This window comes from Notothenia rossii (assembly GCF_949606895.1).
Source record: "Notothenia rossii genome assembly, chromosome: 7".
Taxonomy (NCBI): Eukaryota; Metazoa; Chordata; class Actinopteri; order Perciformes; family Nototheniidae; genus Notothenia; species Notothenia rossii.
The window spans coordinates 13,765,805-13,786,864 of record NC_136905.1 but is presented as its reverse complement, the minus strand read 5'-3'; the positions used below and the strand labels follow the sequence as shown (position 1 = coordinate 13,786,864).

Sequence of the window (21,060 nt, the reverse complement as noted above, 5' to 3'; positions counted from 1 at the left end):
CTCAGTGTGTCTTTGACTTGAGAGATCTTGTAAACATTTTATAAAATCCTCTTGTCTGAAAAACTGACTGAAGAAATGAAAACAAAGTAAAATTCATTTCCATAGAGAAATAACACCTTTTCTTACACATCCGTAAAAAATGTCAGGCACAAATTGCAGCAGAGAAAGAGATCCTTTTGAAAACTCTGAAGGATTTGAGTGATGATGAGCTCGACAGATTTCAGTTGATGCTGCAGGTCACGTACTTCCAGAAGAGCATATCCTTCCGTTATGGATATCCCAATTGGACAGGAAGTGCTCTCCAGCTAGTGGATCAGATGGTGGAGACCTGTGGTCCGCAGTCTGTGGAGGTGACCAGGGAGGTTTTAATGGACCTGAACAGAACTGATCTAGCGGAGAGATTATCAGAGACTATCTTAAGACTCAAAGGTAAGAGAAAGAAAACTAAAACTGCTACATCACACAGAAGAGTTCATAGTCATGAGTTTTTGTATTTGTTGCAATGCTTTTGTATTTTTTATTTTTTATTTTAAGGAATAATTAACTTTAATTAATTACTCCACTGTGAGTAACAAATCAAACAATGTAGACATTTCTATGAATTTAAGTAAATGGGGGGCGACCGGGGCATGTTTAATAACAGCACAACTATTCCAAAACAACCTCACTGTTTGAAACACTTTTGCTTTAACAGTCTCATACTTTGAAATGCGCTACTCTTCTCCACACATCAGAAGTAGTGAGCTAGTGCCAGGATAAATGAGACTTTGATTATACTGCACGAGTTGTGTGGGAGTTTGTAAATGAAAGTGTTCTATACATGCAGTTATATAGCTTATATCGTTTTCCTGTTGTTGAACACGGCTCCCGATTATTAAAGAATTTCGATTCTTTGTGACTCAAGGAGTAAAAAAAAAAGACCTTTCCTTTAAGAAGTCGTTGATAATCTGATTTTGAATCAGTGATGATGAGGCTTTTGACTCACACAGAAACAAGAGTACCTGGTCACGTAAATAAATGACCAGCAACCCTTCCTGATTTTGAAGAAAAAGCCAGGTCGGTGGTTCTAGGATCTCTCTCAAATCAGAGATTAGAGACGGCAGGGAGAGTTGAGATTGTGGATCTGAACAGTCTATGGAGGTGACAATGGAGATTTTAAAGGAGATTAAAGAAGACGATTATGGTCTGGAGCAAAAGTTGTCAAAAATCACTTTAGGATCCAAAGGTGTGAAAAGCCAAGTGTATTTTTATTATGTTATTTCAAGCTTCCAAAAAGACATCACTCACCAGTATTTCCTGCATAACAGATTTGCTCTATAGAGTGAAGGCGAAGTCCCTCCTTTTCCGGTGGAGCTCCATGGGACCTTATTTCGGAAAAATTAAGTATTGAAGTCAATGGCGAGAGAAAGATTACCTTTCGATCCCGTTTGAATTGTGCCACGAATTACACACATGATAAAAGATAATTTTGCAAGTCAAAAAAATAAAAATGTGTCGTAAAACTGTGAAGTAACACTTTTTTGTGTGAAACCGCTCAATGACCTAAATCTCCCGTCCCGCACCACACACCAAGACGGCCGTCACCACGTTGGCACATTTCACTTCTTTCTTTCAGAATGAGATGAAAAGTATTAAAAGAGGTGAAAATCACTCCAAGTCTGGGCATGTTGAGAGCTGTACATACACACAAGGGGAGTTCCGTAAGAGCCAGCATGCGGGACAGGGATTCTGGGATTTGTAGTTTTTCTTGTTGCGTATTTTTCATAGTCTTTTATTTCAACAGTTTTACGACAAACTGTGACTTTTTGACATGGAAATGATTTTTTAAGATTTATAAACATCATATGTGTAATTCATGGCACAATTCAAACGGGATCGAAAGATAAGTTTGCTCTCTCCATTGACTTCAATACATTATTTTTCCGAAATAAGGTCCCATGGACCGGAGGTAGACGGGCGTGACTTCGCCACTCTATTGCTACATCAGCGCTATGTAGCACATAGTGCGAAAGGGCATAGAAGTTACCATATGATTACATTTACATTTTTTAAGTAATACATTTTGTTTCTCCACAAGGGCCTTCAAGAAGCTTGGAGCTTGGGAGTAGTGAAAAAATGATGGTAATTTCTTTGAAGTGTTCATCTTATTTGTTGATCATGTATGGGTTAATCTGTGATTTTTCCAAAAGTCACGTCTTAACTTATTTGTAAAAATGATTGTCCTCTGCAGAAGGACTCCAGTGGCTGGACTAAACTTGAACCTGAGGTGAACAGTACAGATGAAGATGAGGCATCAACTTACAGGTAAAAATTGTTTCCTAAATACTGCATATTATCAAACTGGAAATATCGTAAACACTGAAGCTTCGGTCTTGGGATTTCTTCACAGAGAGAACACGAAGATCTGCTACAAATATTTCCCCAATAGTATTAATGCTACATTGTGTACCAAATACAAACTCTGTATTTTTTCCGTTATATTTTAGCCTAAAGTCTGAAGCGGGAAACTTTGAATGCAGTGTCTCTGGCTTGCGCTGGGTCTGTCAGGAAAAGGTCAGCTTTAAGTACCAGTTTTGCTCTTCGGAGGAACCCATGAAGAGGATGGAAATGATGAAATACATGCCTGCAGGTCCCCTGATAGACATCACAGTGATTTCTGGGAAGTTATCTGAAGTGTACCTGCCACACTGGATCTGCATAGGTAAGTGATCATGGAGGAAAATATCAAAATAATCAATACAATTGTTTTATTCACATTCATTTATTGTGCTTTATACTATGCAGATGACATCCCTAAAGTATCGCAAAAGTTTGCAGTCCTGCACATAGATGACTGTGGAGATGTTGTGGAAAAAGTGTCTGAAGTCACATCGTCTCATGTCAAGCTGTGTGAACCAGTTTTCTCTCCAAGAGCGGTCCTGATGAAAATGGGCTTTCCAGTAAAAATACACTGTAACGTTTTGATTTATTCAAAAGCCTACGCATCATGCACCGTTCTTCATGTTTACCTGACCCCGCTCGATCCTGCTCTTAAAGAGGTTACTGAATATCTTACTGTCACACATTCAAAATGAAATCAAAACCTACAATGGGGTATTTGGGCTAAATTGTGAAAATAACATCTTTCATTCTTAAAGTAGTCCTGTTATGAGAGTAAAGTCATAAGTGAGGGTAAACATATGAAGGAAATATTATCTGAAAAGGGTCCTATTGTATGAAATGGAGGATTTTAATACAATCAACTTCCAATCGTCAAACAGGAACACAGCACCGCACACAGTGAATTGTAGTCTCTGCCTTTAACCCGTCCTTAAACAAGAAGCAGTTGACTGCTATATTACAGTGCCCAGTGTGGTGCTCTGGTGCCTTGCTCAAGGTTACCTCAGCATGACCAGGAGACCAACTGCCACCTCACAAAGTATCAGTCCCCACTCTTCACTTTATCCGTTCAGGGACTTGAACCTGCAACCCTCTGGTCGCCAAGCCAAGTCCCTACAAACAGAGCTAGCTCTGCTCAAAGCTAGAAGCTATGTTTGCAACGTGACTCTCAATGATCGATACATGGTTGACATATAACCTTATACTTATCATTGTGTTATAACGTGTTCGCTGATAATACTTATCAAGCGAGGTATCATTTAGTTTGAGCTGCTTCAAACAGCAAAGCATTTAAGCCAATTTAACTGTTTCACATGTTGCTATAAATGTTAAATACAATCACAGACGTGCCTCAGACCTATTCGGTGGTAATTGTCGATGACGCTGCAGCTTGGTTTGATCTCACTTATTTAGTTACTCTCAAAACGTTAAAGACATTTTTTCTCAAAGGTATGACTTTTTTATCATGACCTTCTCCTCAGTGGCCATTCTGAAATAACAAAATCTAAAATAAACATTTATTTTTCTAGATACTGACCCTAATACTCTTTTGTTAAAACCTTATTGTTTCATAAATGCATTTTAAAACACATTCTTCTTACTGTAAACTTGAAGCAGGGTTGTGCTTAGATTTAATTTTTTTTCCAGACCATCGACAAGGACAATAAAGAATACAAATTCATCCTAACGCCACGCCCAAACAATCACCTGAAAATGCACCAACATTTCAACCTCACAGCAGGCATAACGGCCAAGATTCGCCCAGAGGTACAGTTTGAATTGCCAGTAAATTGGGCCAGGTTCCTGGTATTGCTAATGCTGACTAGACTAGAACACTAATTAAAATGGGACAGTTATTCATTTTGTAAATAATACCTGTGTTAACCTTTCAGTGAGATGTCAAAATGGCTACTGTTTAATATATCAATATCAAGGGAACTCACAAATAGTCAAGATCTTCTCTAGACTTAAACATCCCACTGAGGTGGACTGCCTTTGCACCATCAGCTTTTTAATTTCCAACCACCAGGCATTGGAATATGTTTCGAGCTGAGCGTAAAATATGCTGGTATTTGTATTTGATAGATCTGCACTTTTGTTGATTTGTATGTATTTATCTACCCAGGGACTGCAGATGGAAATGAGCTAATAGCTAAATTCTACCATACATCATCTCTTCCCTTTTTATGATGAATGTATTGTTATGCATGTTCCTTGTTTAATAAACGCATAATAATAAGATATGCCATACATACAGAAGAATTAGCTATGGTTCAGGAGCCAAAATCTATTAATCTAGGAGAGCGAATGTGAGAAAATTGATTCTTGTAATTTACCAGTGGCATATCAAATTGTGGACTTAGTCAAAAACCGGCATGTACTGTAATACCATCAAACTTAAGTTCAACAATAAGGATTTCTCCATTTGAAATAACCAGCATCATATTTTCTGTTGGCCATGTGACGAATTCACTTTTTTTAAACAACTGAAATCTTTAGTTTATTTCATATTGACCCTCACATCTCATTTTGTCATCTCTCTCTTTTTTTTCTTCTCACACAGAAAATAACCCTCAGCAATAGTAGCCAAAGCCAACGCTCAATATTCTTTGACGTGCGCTTTAAGAATCCAATCAGTGACTTCGACCTTACACTCTCACAACTTAACAAAGGGAAACGCAATTCACAGTATGAAGTATGGAGCTATGAGATTCTGAAAGGTCAGTGGGCATTATTACTTCCTGCACACCATGTGAAAAAAGTTATCTTTCTTTCTTTTCCTGATGCTGCAGTACCGCCTGCCATTTGGCAGCAGATAGAACAGTTTGTTGCTGGGGTGATGGGGGTCTTTGATAATCCTGTGGGCTTTCTTCCTGAGCCGCTGAGAGTAGAGGTCATCCATGGATGGCTGCTCCGTCCTGGTGGAAAAGGTGAAACTGCCATACCAGGAAATGAAGCAGTGCGTCAGGATCCTCTCTATGGTGCACCTTTAGAAGGTCACGATCCTCTCTATGGTGCATCTGTAGAAGTTCCAGAGTATCCTAAAGTCTCCTTGAACGTCCGCCGCCAATGGAGGAAGAAGAGCCGCTGTCGAGCTGTTTTGGTGATAGTGTTAGTGTGATGAGTCCATGTCAGGTCCTCAGTGATGTTGAGATGGAGGTTGTTATCCTGGCACCAAGATATCAGGGTTTCGACCTCCTCTCTGTACGCCGCCTCGTCGGTTATCAGGCCGATGGCGGTCATGTTGTCAGTAAACTTCACGATGGTGTTGGAGCTGTGTGTGGCCGAGCAGTCGTTTGTGAACAGGGAGTAGAGGAGGGGGCTGAGCACACAGCCCTGAGGGGCTCCGCTGTTGAGGATCAGGGTGGAGGATGTGATGCTTCCCATCCGCACTGCCTGGGGTCTGCCCGTCAGGAAGTTCAGTATTCAGTCACAGAGGGGCGCGGTTGAGCCTGAGATCCCTGAGCTTGATGACCAGCTTGGAGGGCACGATGGTTTTAAAAGATGAACTGTAGTCAGTGAACAGCATTCTCACATACGTGTTCCTCTGGTCCAGGTGTGAGAGGGCAGTGTGGATTACATTATATTACATGTCACTTTTTAGACGCTTTTATCCAAAGCGACTTACATACTCAATACTGTGGACAATCCCCACAGGAGCAATTTGGGGTGAAGTGTCTTGCCCAGGGACACAACGACATGCTGACTGCAGTGGGACTCGAACTTGCTATCCCCTGATTCAAAGTCCAGCACATTATCCACTGAGCCACAGCCTCCTTTCATTAGGGCTCTGGCGTCGTCTGTGGACCTGTTTGCTCTGTAGGCAAACTGCATGGGGGCCAGAGAGTCAGGGAGGGAGGAGGTGATGAATGTTTTGACTAACAGCGCAAAGCATTTCATGATGATGGAGGTGAGTGCCACTGGGCGGTAGTTATTGAGGCTGGTGGTTTTAGTCTTTTTGGGGACAGGAATAATGGTGGAGTGTTTGAAACATGCAGGAACTAAACTGCAGCAGGGACTTGTTGAAGATGTCTGTGTGCTGTGAACACCTCTGCCAGCTGAACTGCACACACACTGAGTACACCTTTGGAAGAGCAAGATGTCAATATATGCACAAGAGAGGAATTACAAAACCCAACAAATTATTATCATACATTGCCTTTAACATAATGTTTTAATTAGTGTACCATAATCCCCTTGTGTGCGATTGTAATGTTTACAAAGGACAATCAAGCTCCCAGTTTAAACAGCCAATCACAGCATGCAGTGTTAATGTGTCCTACATTAAACATGTATGTCAAATTGTCATCCGTCATATTTCTTGCAAACCATATCTGTCTATTTTGCAGAGCAAGCTACGGGTGGACCGTCCTCAGAAAATGGATCAAGGGACAGTGAGTTGTTTATCTATGTAACCGGCTGTGTCTGACTCTGCGTTGTGTTGTGTAGAAAGACGACGACCCAGACGTGTAGCTTCATTCAGGATGTACATTTATTTTCACTCCTGACGAAACAGCGACAGAAAGAAAACATTTCTCCAGTCAGTACTCTCTTTAACGTGCCCCTCTCCCACAGAGATCAGTATCAAAAGGGCATAACGTAAAAAGTAACAACATACCTGACGAAACAGCGACAGAAAGAAAACATTTCTCCAGTCAGTACTCTCTTTAACGTGCCCCTATACAAATTAAACAACACAGAAATACATTGTGAACACCCGTGAGACACTACAACAAAAATAAGTAATAAAAAGTAACTTAAAGTGCATAAAGTCGACACTAAAACACGGAAATTGCTTCTGGCTGAAGAGCCGCCTACCTCTCCCACAGAGATCAGTATCAAAAGGGGAGAACGATGCATGAACCCCGCGAAAAAAAGGGGAACAGTGTCACATACATAAGGAACGTAGGGGTACACGCTAAAATTATAGTTCCACATACTGATGTGAGTCCTACTGCGTCAGGTATTAACACAAGATGAAACAAGAATAAACACAGATTTTGTGTAATTATATAGACATATTTACATAATATATTATATACAAATGAGACATAACTGTCCCTGTTACACTCACCCCGCTAGAATTATGCAAAATTCTGGGTCGCAAAACAATCCACATATAAACACACTGGCCATTACAACAAGCAACAAAACCATATGAAACAGCAATAAGAGCTTCCTACCTAAAGGATAAGAGAATGAGGGACTCGCTTGGGCCCAGCAAGAACCCACAGTACTCTACAGACAAGGTGAGGTGCAGTTTACACCCCACACCCTGGCCAAACGATGTGGATGAGCGAAAAATAAAATAAAAAAAGGCTCAATACAGCAGTATATCACCAGAGCACAAATAATGGCTAACACGCCACATTTCACACATTAATAACAGCACGCGGCCTTATCTCAACCCTCAAGAAGGGACTCAAGTTGTGCCATGGACTCAATGAAGCGGCGCACAGGTCTAATGACTCTGCCGAATCGTGAGGTAACCTGGCCATCTACATGTGATGCTTGACGCTTATTGGCAGGGGGCCGTTGTGGCAGAGGAGCTGGGAAAGCCATTGGGGTCTCTACAGCAGTTGCAGGGTCACTAGAAACGGGGGTGACCAACACAGAAGGAGGTGGTGGGTGGTCTGGATGAACAGAGTCATCAAAAGGGGACTGCTCAAGGACCCATGAGGCGGTGCGGCCATCCTCCCCGTCAACATCCGAGAGGGAACCAGCTAGGGATGGCCCAGCTGTTGCAGCTGCTGTGTCTAACTCGGACACCTCTGTCCCATGCCAATCAGATGCCGGAGCGGTATCGGTCATGCTAGGGGTAGGTGCGGGCACAGGAGCATCATCTTCACCATCCGAGGCCTCCTCCAGCGGAAGGAAGTTGACTTGCAGCAGCAGGTTTCGGTGAACAACACGCTCATGTCCCTCTGGATCCCTGATCCGGTAGATATGGAGGGCTGGTTTTGAGGCCACCACAGTGTGCACAACAGGCATCCACTTGTCAGAAAGCTTGCATTTTCCCTTGGCGCCTTTGTTCGCCAGCAGCACCTGGTCACCGACAGACAGAGGTTGGCCCCTGACCCGTTTGTTATACTGGTCACTCTGATGTCTCTGCTCCGCTGTGCAGTTTTTCTGGGCCAGTGCCATGGCACAGTGCAGGTCTTCCAAGAGGGATTTCACGTAGGCATTGTAGTCACACACAGTCACATCATGAAGTACATTCCTGAACAGAAGGTCCACTGGCAGCCTTGGGATTCTCCCGAACATCAAATAGAAGGGCGCGAACCCAGTGGTCTCATGGACAGTGCAATTGTACACGAAAGTCATTGTCTGTATTATCTGCGGCCACTTCTGTTTGGAGCGAAGTGGTAGAGACCTCAACATGTTGCCCAGGGTGCGGTTGAACCTCTCTGTGCCGCCGTTCCCCATAGGGTGGTAAGGTGTGGTGTGGGACTTGTCAACCCCTGACAACTGCAAGAGCTCAGCAATCAGCTCACTTTCAAAGTTTGCTCCCTGGTCAGAATGAAGGCGCTGAGGGAAGCCATAAACACAGAAAAAGTTGTCCCACAGCTTCTTGGCTACTCTCTTAGCTGTCTGATCCTGGCAGGGGAAAGCATGTGCCAACTTTGTATAGTGATCGGTGATCACAAGAACATCCACAGACTTGTTGTGACGGTCTTCAGCTGACCAGAAGTCGATGCACACAAGCTCCAGAGGGGCAGAGGTCTTAATGCTCTCCAGTGGGGCTCTTGCGGAAGGTTCAGGAGTCTTGCTGAGAACACATCTGTGGCAGTGCTTCACATGATTGCGGACATCCTTCTCCATGTCGTACCAGAAGAAACGCTGGCGGGCCAGAGACAGTGTGCGGGGCTGACCTTGATGGCCAGCATGGTCGTGAACACCAGATAATGCATCTGCCTTTAGCGACTCCGGCACCACGAACTGGGACCTCTTCTGTCTAGTCAAGGGATCTTTCGTGACCCTGTAGAGGACGCCATTCAGAAGAGTCAGTTTATCCCACTGCTTCAAGACTCTCAGAGTCGGCTGACTCTCATTGTAGCGTTCCCGTCTGGAAGGCCTGCGCTTCCTGTCGACATAGAGAGCGACCCTGGAAATTACTGGGTCCTGTTGCTGGTGTGACTGCAGCTCAGAAAGAGATAGGGAATGCAACGTGTCCTGGCCAGGTGGTTCAAAGGTGGTGAGGTGATCAACCAGGGAGGCTGCACGCTCCCTAGGAGCAGAGTCCCACTCGTCCAAGGAGGAAAGAAGAGAAGAGACCTCATCCTCAGACATTGAACCTTCAATGGCGTCAGAGTGAGATGGACCCTCCAGTGACTGTGGTTGGCAGGTGAGGCGGAAGGCATCTTGCACAGACCCATCACTGACGTCACAGACCTGGTCCAGTAGCTCCAAGTAGGGTTCACGCAGCAACCGTTCCCTCAAAGGTTTCACGAAAGGGTCTCTGCTGAGGGCATCCGCCACCACGTTCAACCTGCCGGGAATATGTTTGATTTCGAAGGAATACGGAGCCAACTTAGCAACCCACCGCTGCTCACAGGCGTCAAGTTTCGGCTTGGTCATGATATATGTGAGAGGATTGTTATCTGACCAGACGGTGAATCTGTGACCCTTGAGCCAGTGGCTAAACTTCTCACAAACCGCCCACTTTAGAGCCAAGAACTCCAGTCTGTGTGCAGGATAATTGAGCTGGCTGCGACTGAGAGTTTTGCTTGCAAAGGCGATGGGTCTTGCCTTCTCCTCACCAGCAGAAATTTGGGACAGTACAGCACCCAGACCATCAAGGGAAGCATCGGTGGAGAGGATGAAAGGCCTATCAAAGTCTGGGTGTGCCAGCACCACGCTGTTGAGGAGTGCGTGTCTCAGATCATCAAATGCCTTCTCACAGGCAGGGGTCCAATCCTGAGGAGTCAGTTCTCGAAAGGTGCCAGCTCTTCTCCGACCGAAAGAGCCCTTGGCTTTCCTCTTCTGCCCTGCAGTTAAGGCGTAGAGTGGCTTTGCGATGGAAGAACAGCCAGGAATGAAGTGTTGATAATACAGCACCATCCCGAGGAAAGACCTGACCTTCCGCTGAGATGGGGTGCAACCGTCGTCGTTCATGAGATCCTCCTTCCCGAAAGCTGAGATGACCCTCACCTTCTCTTGGTCGACTGAGACGCCACTGCTGTCTATCACGTGACCCAGAAACCCCACAGTCCTGCGAAGGAAGTAGCACTTCTTCTGAGACAGCTTCAGGTTGTTGGCTCTGAGCCGCGAGAAGACAGTCTCCAGCCGTTTCAGGGCTTCCTCCTCGGATGGAGCAAAGACAAGCAGGTCGTCCAAATAACAGAGGAGGCTGGAGAAGTTCAAATCACCAAACACACTCATCATCATCCGCATAAAGGACGCGGGACTGTTGCAAAGACCTTGGGGAAGTCTGTTGTACTCATACAGGCCTAAGGGTGTTGTGAATGCCGAGTACTTCCTGTCAGACTCATGGAGGGGGATGTTGTAGAACCCCGATGTGAGATCCATGGTGCTGAAAAAGGCGTTTCCACCAAGGGCAGCAAGACAGTCGGCCTGGTGAGGCAGCGGGTGGGCGTCCTTGACGGTCTTGGCATTAAGCCAGCGAAAGTCAGTGCAGATCCTTAACTCTCCTGACTTCTTCCAGACAAGGACCAGCGGCGATGCATACTCACTGACTGATTTACTGATGATGCCTTTCAACTCCATCTCAGACAGCACCTCTCTCAGTTTGTGATAGTGTGCTGGAGGGACACGGCGATAGGGTAGCCTGAAGGGGTGATCATCAGTGAGATGAATCCGGTGGACGAACTCTTTCGCTTCCCCACAGTCCAGCTTGTCTTTGGAGAAGACATCCTGGTAAGTGAGCAACAGTTCAGAGAGTCTCTTTTTCCATTCATCTGACACCGCACAGCCTTCGAGGTCGATGTCTGCCAATCCACAGTCTTTAAGCTGCTGAGTGTGGGTAGAGCTGGCATCTGAGTTGGGAGGAGGGTCAGCTGCCTGACTGGTCTGTGGCCTATTCACACCCTGAGAGAGGGGAAGGTCTTCCATCGCGACACAAGTAAACACATCGGCCACTTTAGCATTGCGGCGTAGTGTCACGGGACTCTTGGTTGGGTTAAGGACCTTCATAGGGACCCAACGATCTCCCCACATGGGTGCCACAACCCGTCCCACAATAATGTCTTTGGGGGCTGAACGGGAGGAGGTGGGCTCCACAATGACAGTGCTCCCAGGGGACACAGGAACACTGCCAGGTAGCTTTCCCCACACCAGATACTCCTTCTGTGGTGCTAGAGTGATAGCTTGCCGTAGCTTGACCGTGCCAACCTTGTCAGGCAGTTCAGGACCAGACCAACGAGTGATGCAGCTGAGCAACTGAAGAAACTGCTCACAGTCGGGGTCTGAGGTGTTGGACTGGATGAGCTCCCAGTACTTCTCATCAGACTTCATCCTCTGTAATATGGGCCTGATGACGTTGCTACCAATAATGAGTTCGTCTCTCTGCCCTGGGACAAGGAAAGTTGGCACAATGAATTTAGAACCGTAAACCTCAATCTCCAGGTCATAGATACATCTGGGTTGTGTCATAAGGCCACCACAGCCAACTAGGACCACCTTCTCTGGCACAGGCTGAGGACAAGGGAGGACACCAGCAGCTCTAAGATTGGACTCTGCCTCTTCGCTGAGTGTGCATGACATGCTCCCTGAATCAAGCATCCCCCTTAAAGTTGACTGACCCCCTACTAACACTGGGGTATAAAACAAGTCATTGGCTCCTTCAACTCTATGTGAACCCACAGCAATCACAGTTTTGTCATCAGGAAGATTACTACAGCAGTTCACATATGTTGATCTTAAGTCATTTTCCTCACTGAGGGTGTCACTAGTGCCGCCCATGCTATCCCTCTCACTGCACGGGCGGGCTAGTTTAAACCAGCATTGGAGGGAGAAGGTGGCATGGCTGAGGAAGGAGAGGCCTGTGGGCACTGATTTCTTATGTGACCAGGACTGAAGCAGTTAAGGCATAATCTGTAAAGCCTGCAGTGTGCATGGGTTGAATGGTCCCTGGAGCCACAAACCTTGCATGGAAAGGACTCAGATGCCTGCTGGTAACGGGGTCGACCATTCTGACGGTGGACTTGTTGGTGGTTGCCTGGCTGACCATTCTGACGGTGGGCTTGTTGGTGGTTACCTGGCTGATGGTAGTCTGGCCTTTGACTGGTTGTAAGGGAAGCGTTGCACATAGCCAGAACTCTGTCAAACATTGCAACTACCTGTTGAACACCAGCGTCGGTAGTAGGTGGGTTGACGGTGGTAGGGGCTGGGTCAGAGACAGCAGAGAGAGGCAGGGATAAGGGGGACACTTGGGGACTCACCCTAGCATGGTCTGGCTGAGGCTGACTGTAAGCAAGGGCAGTGGCCGGTAGAGAGTTGGGAGGGGGGTCTGGTTGGTGCGCTAATGAGGCCTGAGACATCCCCAGATTGACAGGGCGAAAAGAATCAGTCACAGGGCTCTGACTATAAACTGACAGACCCACCACATTATGAGACTGCGCTGCTGTTTTTCTCACATTTCTCATATGGGCGTCCAGACGCTCCTGAACCTCAGCCGTGGTCCACCGCTCAGGTGCCTTCAGTTGGAATGATATGGCGAGACTGGGGTCAGGACAGTGATTAATGAACATCAAGACCACTTCTGCACTGGGGTCATCTACACATTTACCTCGCCTCCGGAGGCACTCGTCCGCAGCATCTATTGACTTGTTAAGGCGTATCCAATAGTCCATAGCACTTTCACCAGCACGTGGAACAGTGCCGTAAAAATCTTTCATGGGCAAGTTAGAGTATGACAGCTCACTAAAGTTACCCTTTAATATGTCAAACACAGCTGTGGGCAGGTCGGTCGCACTCAAGTCAGGTCGGCTGCGGATTGACACTTTCACCACATCCCTGGCTTTACCTGTTAGTCTTGACATAATCAGATCAAACCTTTCTACGTGAGTGTCACATTTCACTCTATTCAGGTAACATCTCATCATGTCCTCCCATTCATGAATAGAAAATACATCAGCACGATCACCCCTGAAGTAAGGCGGAGCCTTGGTGTCTGACTGCACCACAACCTTCAATTGAGACAAATCAGCCTGGTGGGACGGGTGTGGATTGGTGGGAGACTGAGGCTGGGCAGCACTGGGCTGGTGCATGGTGCTTGATATGTTCTCACCTATCTGTTTAGCCAAACTTGTTATCATTTCCCCAAAAGCTTCAACAGATACTACTTGTGTAAGTTTACGGTCTGGCTGCATAATAGGTGTGGAGCTTGCAGCAGGTGTTAATGTCGGGTTGAAATCACTAGCGAACCCAAATCTTTCACTACCTTTAAGTCGCTGGCCCCTCCCCAACCCAAATGTGACATCATGCCCACTAACATCCATATTGTTAATGACAACAACAAAAAAATCCCACAAAGCAATCAAAACACAGTTTAAAGCCACCCACAAGAGATAAAACACTAAAATAAAATAAAATGATAAAACACAGATAGACAGATATACTCAGTGATAAGTGTCCTCTCAGACTCAGTGCATCTCTCAATTTGAATATGTACACTGTCCCTTTAACGCACCTGCGGTCGCAGCAAGAGAGGGGGAAAAAAAAAAAGAGGAAAAAAAAACACACACTCCAGTCTTTCCTTCTTCCCGCCGGTGGGCAGCAGCTTTACCCCGGGGACCAGACGGCGCTGGTCGCGGATACAACGGGTCGTCACGGCACCAAGTGTAACCGGCTGTGTCTGACTCTGCGTTGTGTTGTGTAGAAAGACGACGACCCAGACGTGTAGCTTCATTCAGGATGTACATTTATTTTCACTCCTGACGAAACAGCGACAGAAAGAAAACATTTCTCCAGTCAGTACTCTCTTTAACGTGCCCCTCTCCCACAGAGATCAGTATCAAAAGGGCATAACGTAAAAAGTAACAACATACCTGACGAAACAGCGACAGAAAGAAAACATTTCTCCAGTCAGTACTCTCTTTAACGTGCCCCTATACAAATTAAACAACACAGAAATACATTGTGAACACCCGTGAGACACTACAACAAAAATAAGTAATAAAAAGTAACTTAAAGTGCATAAAGTCGACACTAAAACACGGAAATTGCTTCTGGCTGAAGAGCCGCCTACCTCTCCCACAGAGATCAGTATCAAAAGGGGAGAACGATGCATGAACCCCGCGAAAAAAAGGGGAACAGTGTCACATACATAAGGAACGTAGGGGTACACGCTAAAATTATAGTTCCACATACTGATGTGAGTCCTACTGCGTCAGGTATTAACACAAGATGAAACAAGAATAAACACAGATTTTGTGTAATTATATAGACATATTTACATAATATATTATATACAAATGAGACATAACTGTCCCTGTTACATCTACATAGCAAAGCACCTTGAATTGCCTTGTGTTGAAAGGTGTTATATAAATAAACTTGCCTTGCCTTATATTAGGTTTTCTTGCTATTATAAAATAGAAGACTTGAAAAGGATTTATTTTCCACCAGAGCGAAAAGTCTTTAGTCCACAAAAACTTAAAAGCCCTACACAAAAGACATTGGAGAGATATAGCAGGGTTTGCAGCTTGGTTATGGGTGAAAAATAATAGACCAGCAAATGGGAATATTTTCTACAGAATTAGCAGGTTAGCATTTCTCCTCAAACTGCACCCTTCACATTGACAACGACACTGTCTTTACACTGAATGTTGATGTACAGTTAAAAAAAATAGTGTGACTTATGGTGCATAGTCATTTAAGGCTGTGCGATATGGACATAATCAAATTTCACAATATTTCTGGTCAAATATATTCCACCAAAATGGTAGGGTTGATTATTGGTGCTTTCACAAAATATGTAATGCAGGCAATTAAACCAGGAAAAGACACTTAAGTGATCATCAGAGATGGAATACTCGAGTGCCGATTTTCGGGACTCGTGACTCGACTCGGACTCGCGCACTGATTGCGACTCGGACTTGGACTCGTGAATTCTCGCGCACGATGACTTGGACTCGGACTCGTGAATTATCGCGTACGCCGACTTGGACTCGGACTCGAGCAAATTTTCTCTGGAGTCTGATGTCCTCTATCCTGCGAGGCGAGTTCACGTACTGGGCCCCGCTATTCCAGTCTAGAGATGTCTTGAGACACACCCCGCATTGTGCTGTATGCTTTCACACATTCTGCTTCCACATTGGAAAACAGCAGCGCAAAATGCTCGTTATGTGGAAAGAATATTGAAGAGAAGGCTCCGTAACACATTACTCTAAGGATCGAGTTCAGACATATAGGCTGTCTTGAACACTATCATCAGAGTAACGTGATCTAATCAATAAAGAAAGATTCAGCCGATAACACGAAAGCACATGGCTATACTTAAAGGGGACCCAGGGCCGGCCCGTAGCACTGGCGTTATAGATTTTCGCCTAGGGCGCCAGATCTGGGGAGGCGCTGCGCTGGTAGAAAAACGTTTTGGACCGTTGGTGCTCATCCTCATTTTCGGCCTTGAAGTAACAACATTCATAATTAAGTAAATGTAACACCCTTTTTTTACCCCGGTTACACTTTTCATTTGCCCTACGATGGGCGCTGTAAGTGATGAAAATGGGGGATGTTGGCTTATCTGGCGCCCGCAGCTCACAGCCAAAGTGCGAGTGAGCTTGGGAGCGAATGAGGGAGAGAGGGAGGGTGCACCAGTACCAGCGCTGTTGTTATTAGCATCTGGTGCTAGCTGCTCTAACGGATATTAGAAGAAGACGTTTCTACAATAATGTGGAGGAAGAGTCCTCTCCAGTCAGACTGAGAGGCTGATGACTACAGCTCAGTGAGGTAAAGGACTCTTGAGTGTTTAGATAGTTCACTTTAGTCTAAGTTATCTCAGTGGGTCTCAAACGGTTTGGTCACAATTTATGTAAACAAATATTTCCAAGGCACACCTTTATAATTATTGGGATAAAACAGGTTTGAAATCATTTCAATGTATACTATAGGACAGTAAACCAAAAATATTGTTTTAAACTGGAGAGATTTAAAAAAAATGCACGAATAAATAAATGTTAACAGGTCAAATACGATATGAATGAACAATAAAAATAAAATAAGTTACATTTATTTGTTATTGGCTATGGTAGGTTATTGGTTATGTCCACATACTTATTTGATTTATAAAATGTAAACCAATCTTTTTCATATGGGTGTTTAGAGTTGTACCCCCTAGATCTAGTAGTAATTCTGCTTAAAGTGCACCAGATTGAAGCATTTTACTTTAAAGGTCACATGTCATGGCCATTTCCACTGATCATAATTCCATTGTTGAGGTATACTAAAATAGAAAAATACTGTGCAATTTTCCAAACTCACATTGGTTTCGCATACAGCATCTCTGTAAAGTATGTGTATTCAGCAGTATTCACTTTCTCCACTAAACGGCTCACTGCAGCTCCTCCCCCCCCCCCCCCCGCCCCTCCGTGATTTCCTTGTTTAGCGATACACAGCCAAACACAGCCAAACTCAACCTGAACACACACAAAGTCACAGCCAAAGTAAAAACAATAAGTGTGGCTTGATATTGAGTAAGAAAAAGGTTTAAAGATTGATAAACGCTGTGAGAATGGGTCTGCAGAGAGAATTTTGCGTGATCCCAACTGCCTGTTATCAGCCTGCAGCACGGAGCAGAAATCAGTAGGGCTGCCTGCACTGAGTGTGTGTGTGTGGATTGGTCAATTCGGACCAATCAGCGGGGGCTTAACGTAACGGCTCCGCGGACGTAACGTAACGGCTCCACGGATTGGCCCATTTAGTTCCGGGTACGTGCTTTCGTAAGCACGTACCCGGAAGAATCAAATGGATGATGACGTTTCACCAACGAGGCGTTTTGGGGAGGTCTTCTCTGTTTTAGAGTTTTACTCGCTACAGGGTGTACTTTGAGGGTTTTGACTCTGCACACCGTTTACATGCAGAAAAACCTTCATAACACACAAGGGGACGGGTGATAACCGGAAAAGCATGACATGTGACCTTTAAAATGTTAAAAAAAATCTTCCCGGGGGGGCATACCTCCGGACCCCCCTTGAGGATGTGACGTCCACCCCCCATTCTATTTTGTATTCCTTGGATACTCTATTGATCTTTATCTTTTCTATTGTACGATTCTCTGGCTGGGGCGCCAACTCAAATCTCGCCTAGGGCTGCAAATTGTCTAGAGCCGGCCCTGAGGGGACCTATCATGCAAAATGCACCTTTGTACGTCTTTTATACATGAATATGAGTCCCCGGTGTGTCAGGGAACTCACCAAGTGTCAGAAAACACAACCCTCTCTCTTTTCATCCATATCCAAAATCTCTAAAAACGGGGCTGCAACGGATCTGATACAGACTGATACAGATTTGAAATATCTCAACGTCAGTGATGAGGAGCTCCGCCTATATGGCCAACTCTCCACCAATCAGGGGAATGAGAGGTTGCCGTGGCATGGCAACAGCATGTTAACATGACTCTTGTAACTCGGCCCCCTTGGTGTGGTCAGCTGCAGCGCATGCAAAGACAGGGTGGAGGAGAGCAAAATAGAGCGAAATGAGGCATGGCTAAAATGCATGATCTGTTTGGTATTTTGAAAAAGAAAACGTATAAATATACCTTATATAGGTATTGCCCAACAATATATTATTCAAATATAGCATGATAGTTCTCCTTTTACATGCAGAATGACGTCATTTTGCATGCTAAGTAGCCATGTGCTTTCTGGGGCTAAATCTTCATCAGTAAACCGATTTAACCGGTAAAAGTTCCTTCAAAATATGAGTCCCGATCTTATTACTATCAAAATAAAAGTAAAAAAAAAGGAAACTTTACCATAGGAAAATATTGGTATACAAATATAATCACTTCTATAAAAGGTAACTCATTTTAAATATAGTTTATTTATAAATAATAATAATAATATTAGTAATAAGCTTTATATTTGTATAGCACCTATTACATGAATTGTAGCCAAACTCGCTTCACAGCAGTTCAATAGACAGATTAGTATAACATGACAGGATAAAAGCAATGTAGAGGAGCAGCTACATTTCAACACATATATCCACGAAGATTAATACATGAAGACTTGTGACTCAGACTTGACTTGGACTCTTCTTAGGTGACTCGGTCTTGGACTCGGACTCGAACACAGGTAATGATGACTCGGACTCGACTCAGACACTCCTTGGTGACTCAGACTTGGACTCGGACTCGAAGAGTGGTGACTCGAGAGAGACTTGGACTCTTGAATTGGTGACTTGACTACAACATATGACGTTTTCCAAAATGTAATACAAAGTGTAGTCTGACATCATGATTTCACTATGATATCCATATATGGCCCAGCCCCAATTCATTCACTTGAGATAGGATTTACCTTGGACACAAGCTGGTGTGTTGTAGCATAGGCTTAGGAAGCTGAACAGTATTGAGAGACGTGGAGTAACACATTGTTGCTTTTAATATTTTTAGTTTGCTGAATATAATAACATCAGTCTTATTGTTTTAGGTCTTCTATTAAACTGGCAACCAATGACAGTGCATGTATTATTGACACATTGAATGACCGTATTTTGCTATGTTGCTGTGTAAAAGAAAAAAAAAGTATAAAGACTAAACCTGTCCATCATTAAGCAATATTTATTTTCCCTCAATTTGTTTCAGCTGCGAGACCCTCAGCTGGAGAGACAGCTCAATACACCACGGTAGACGGTGGGTGCACACTTGATTTTGGTTTATGATCTCAGTGGATCAGCCACTTCTCTGAATCATTCAGATGTCCATTGGAAACCTTCAGAGGGGCCTTTCATGTGCCTTCTTGAGCAGGGGACCTTGCAGGTGCTGCAAGATGTTATGCATTGTGGTGTAGTGTGTTACCAATAGTTTTCTTGGCGACTGTGGTCCCAGCAGCCTTGAGAACATTAACAAGTTTCTCCCCTGTAGTTCTTGGCTGATACCTCACCTTTCTCATGATCATCAATACCCCACGGGGCCAGACCTTGTGTGGAGCCCCAGACCGAGGGTGATTGATGGTCATTTTCTGTTTCTTCCATTTCCTTATAATCGCACCAACAGTGGTCTCCTTCTCACCAAGCTGCTTTCTGATGGTCTTGTAGCCAATCCCAGCCTTGAGCAGGTCTACCATCTTGTCCCTGAAGTCCTCGGAAAGCTCTTTAGTCTTGCCCATGGTGGAGAGGTTGGAATCTGATTGATTGATTCTGTGGACAGGTGTCTTTTATACAGTTAACAAGTTGATATCAGGAGTACTTTTTTAAAGGAAGAGGACTTCTGTAACCGGTCTGTGGGAGCCAGAATCCTTGTTTGTTGCAAGGGGATCAAATACTTATTTCCCACAATTAAATTCAATCAATTATTATCTTTTATATAATGTCAATTTCTGGATGTTCTTTTTGATATTCTTACTCACACTGTTAAAATAAACCTACCATTAAAATGATAGACTGTTAATTTTTTTGTAAATGGGCAAACTTACAAAATCTGCAAGCGATCAAATACTTATTTCCTCCACTGTATTGAAAATAAAGAAGTCACTGTTATAGAATATTTAATCATTTTCTTAGAAATATCAAGTTGGCTTCATGGCATCATCAACACTTTACTCATTATTCCCTCCTTCCTCAGGTGAGCACTTTGTGGATAAACATAGAACCGAGCTGATCAACAGAGTGAACTGCGTTGCAGATATTTTAGATCAGCTCTTTGGGAAAAAAGTCATCCAACAAGCGATTTATGATGAAATCAGGAAAATCCGGACCACTCAGGAGCAGATGAGGGAACTCTTCAGTGGTCCCCTGAATGCAGCAGGGCCTCGTGGCAAAGAAGTCTTCTACAGAATCCTTGAGAAAAAGGAGAAATATCTCATTGAGGAGCTAAAGGGAAAGAAGTGAATGTTGAGGAGAAATCATTTTTAGACTAAATGTACATTGTGCCTCAAGAAAGAAAGCATCTTAAACGATTCCAATGGGGAAATAGTAATGTAAATGTCTCTGTGGGGGTTCTATCAAATATAGCTTTTGCACCTTCATGTTTAATCATAGCTCTTTTTTACACTTGGACCAGTCATATTTTATAAAATGTATACGTTTTCCTGTAAGGTTTAAACCAGAGTCAGCAAACCATGTAAGTCATTCATGTAATGTAATGATGTAAGAAATGATTTAGCGTTCTCACCTGACATTTAATGTTTTGATCCAGCAAATCCCAGATGGATAGAGTCTGCTTTTAACCTATTTTTTATAAATTAAAGGATGCTTGATCATGAATGATTATCCTTAGGTTTTGCATGCAGATTTTAATTTTGATTATTCTCTTATGTGCTAAACGATTCTCTTGTTGTTTTTTCCCTCATGAAAATCTGTTTACTTTTGGAGGCCAATGTTTTCTATTTCGAAATACATTTTCAATAAACTCTTATAAATATTACACATGTCGAGTGAATAGAGTGTTTTAAAAGTTGAAGCAAACATACTGATGTCATGAAGTTAACAGATTTAGGAACGTCGCTTCCCTCCTAGATTTATTTTAATGTTTACATATTATTCTTATTATTTATTAAA

General features: G+C 44.0%; 3 protein-coding genes across 6 annotated transcripts in view; all 3 read left to right on the top strand.

Moving 5' to 3' along the window:
• LOC307013173 (uncharacterized protein) overlaps positions 1 to 20,926 on the top strand; it is a 158,340-nt gene extending 137,414 nt beyond the window's left edge. For both annotated transcript variants that reach the window (XM_079640440.1, XM_079640439.1), the window contains exon 31: positions 20,780 to 20,926. The gene's annotated coding sequence lies outside the window, so the exon portion shown is untranslated. The remainder of the gene's footprint in view (positions 1 to 20,779) is intronic.
• LOC307013172 (uncharacterized protein) overlaps positions 1 to 21,060 on the top strand; it is a 157,779-nt gene that overhangs the window by 58,309 nt on the left and 78,410 nt on the right. The window lies entirely within an intron of this gene.
• On the top strand, positions 39 to 20,926 carry LOC307013179 (NACHT, LRR and PYD domains-containing protein 1 homolog). Of its 3 annotated transcripts, none has more exons than XM_079640458.1 (10): positions 39 to 429; positions 2,075 to 2,121; positions 2,231 to 2,304; positions 2,487 to 2,701; positions 2,785 to 3,038; positions 4,027 to 4,146; positions 4,943 to 5,099; positions 6,729 to 6,773; positions 19,148 to 19,195; positions 20,126 to 20,926. In XM_079640458.1, the coding sequence occupies exons 1-10, from the start codon at positions 228 to 230 to the stop codon at positions 20,389 to 20,391; spliced, it is 1,428 nt and encodes a 475-aa protein (XP_079496584.1). In that variant the 5' UTR covers positions 39 to 227; the 3' UTR covers positions 20,392 to 20,926. The 3 variants fall into 3 exon arrangements, with proteins under 3 accessions (XP_079496584.1, XP_079496585.1, XP_079496586.1); XM_079640459.1 differs by lacking the exon at positions 39 to 429 and adding an exon at positions 926 to 1,225 and having other exon boundaries at positions 2,078 to 2,121; positions 2,228 to 2,304; XM_079640460.1 differs by lacking the exon at positions 39 to 429 and adding an exon at positions 930 to 1,225 and having other exon boundaries at positions 2,078 to 2,121.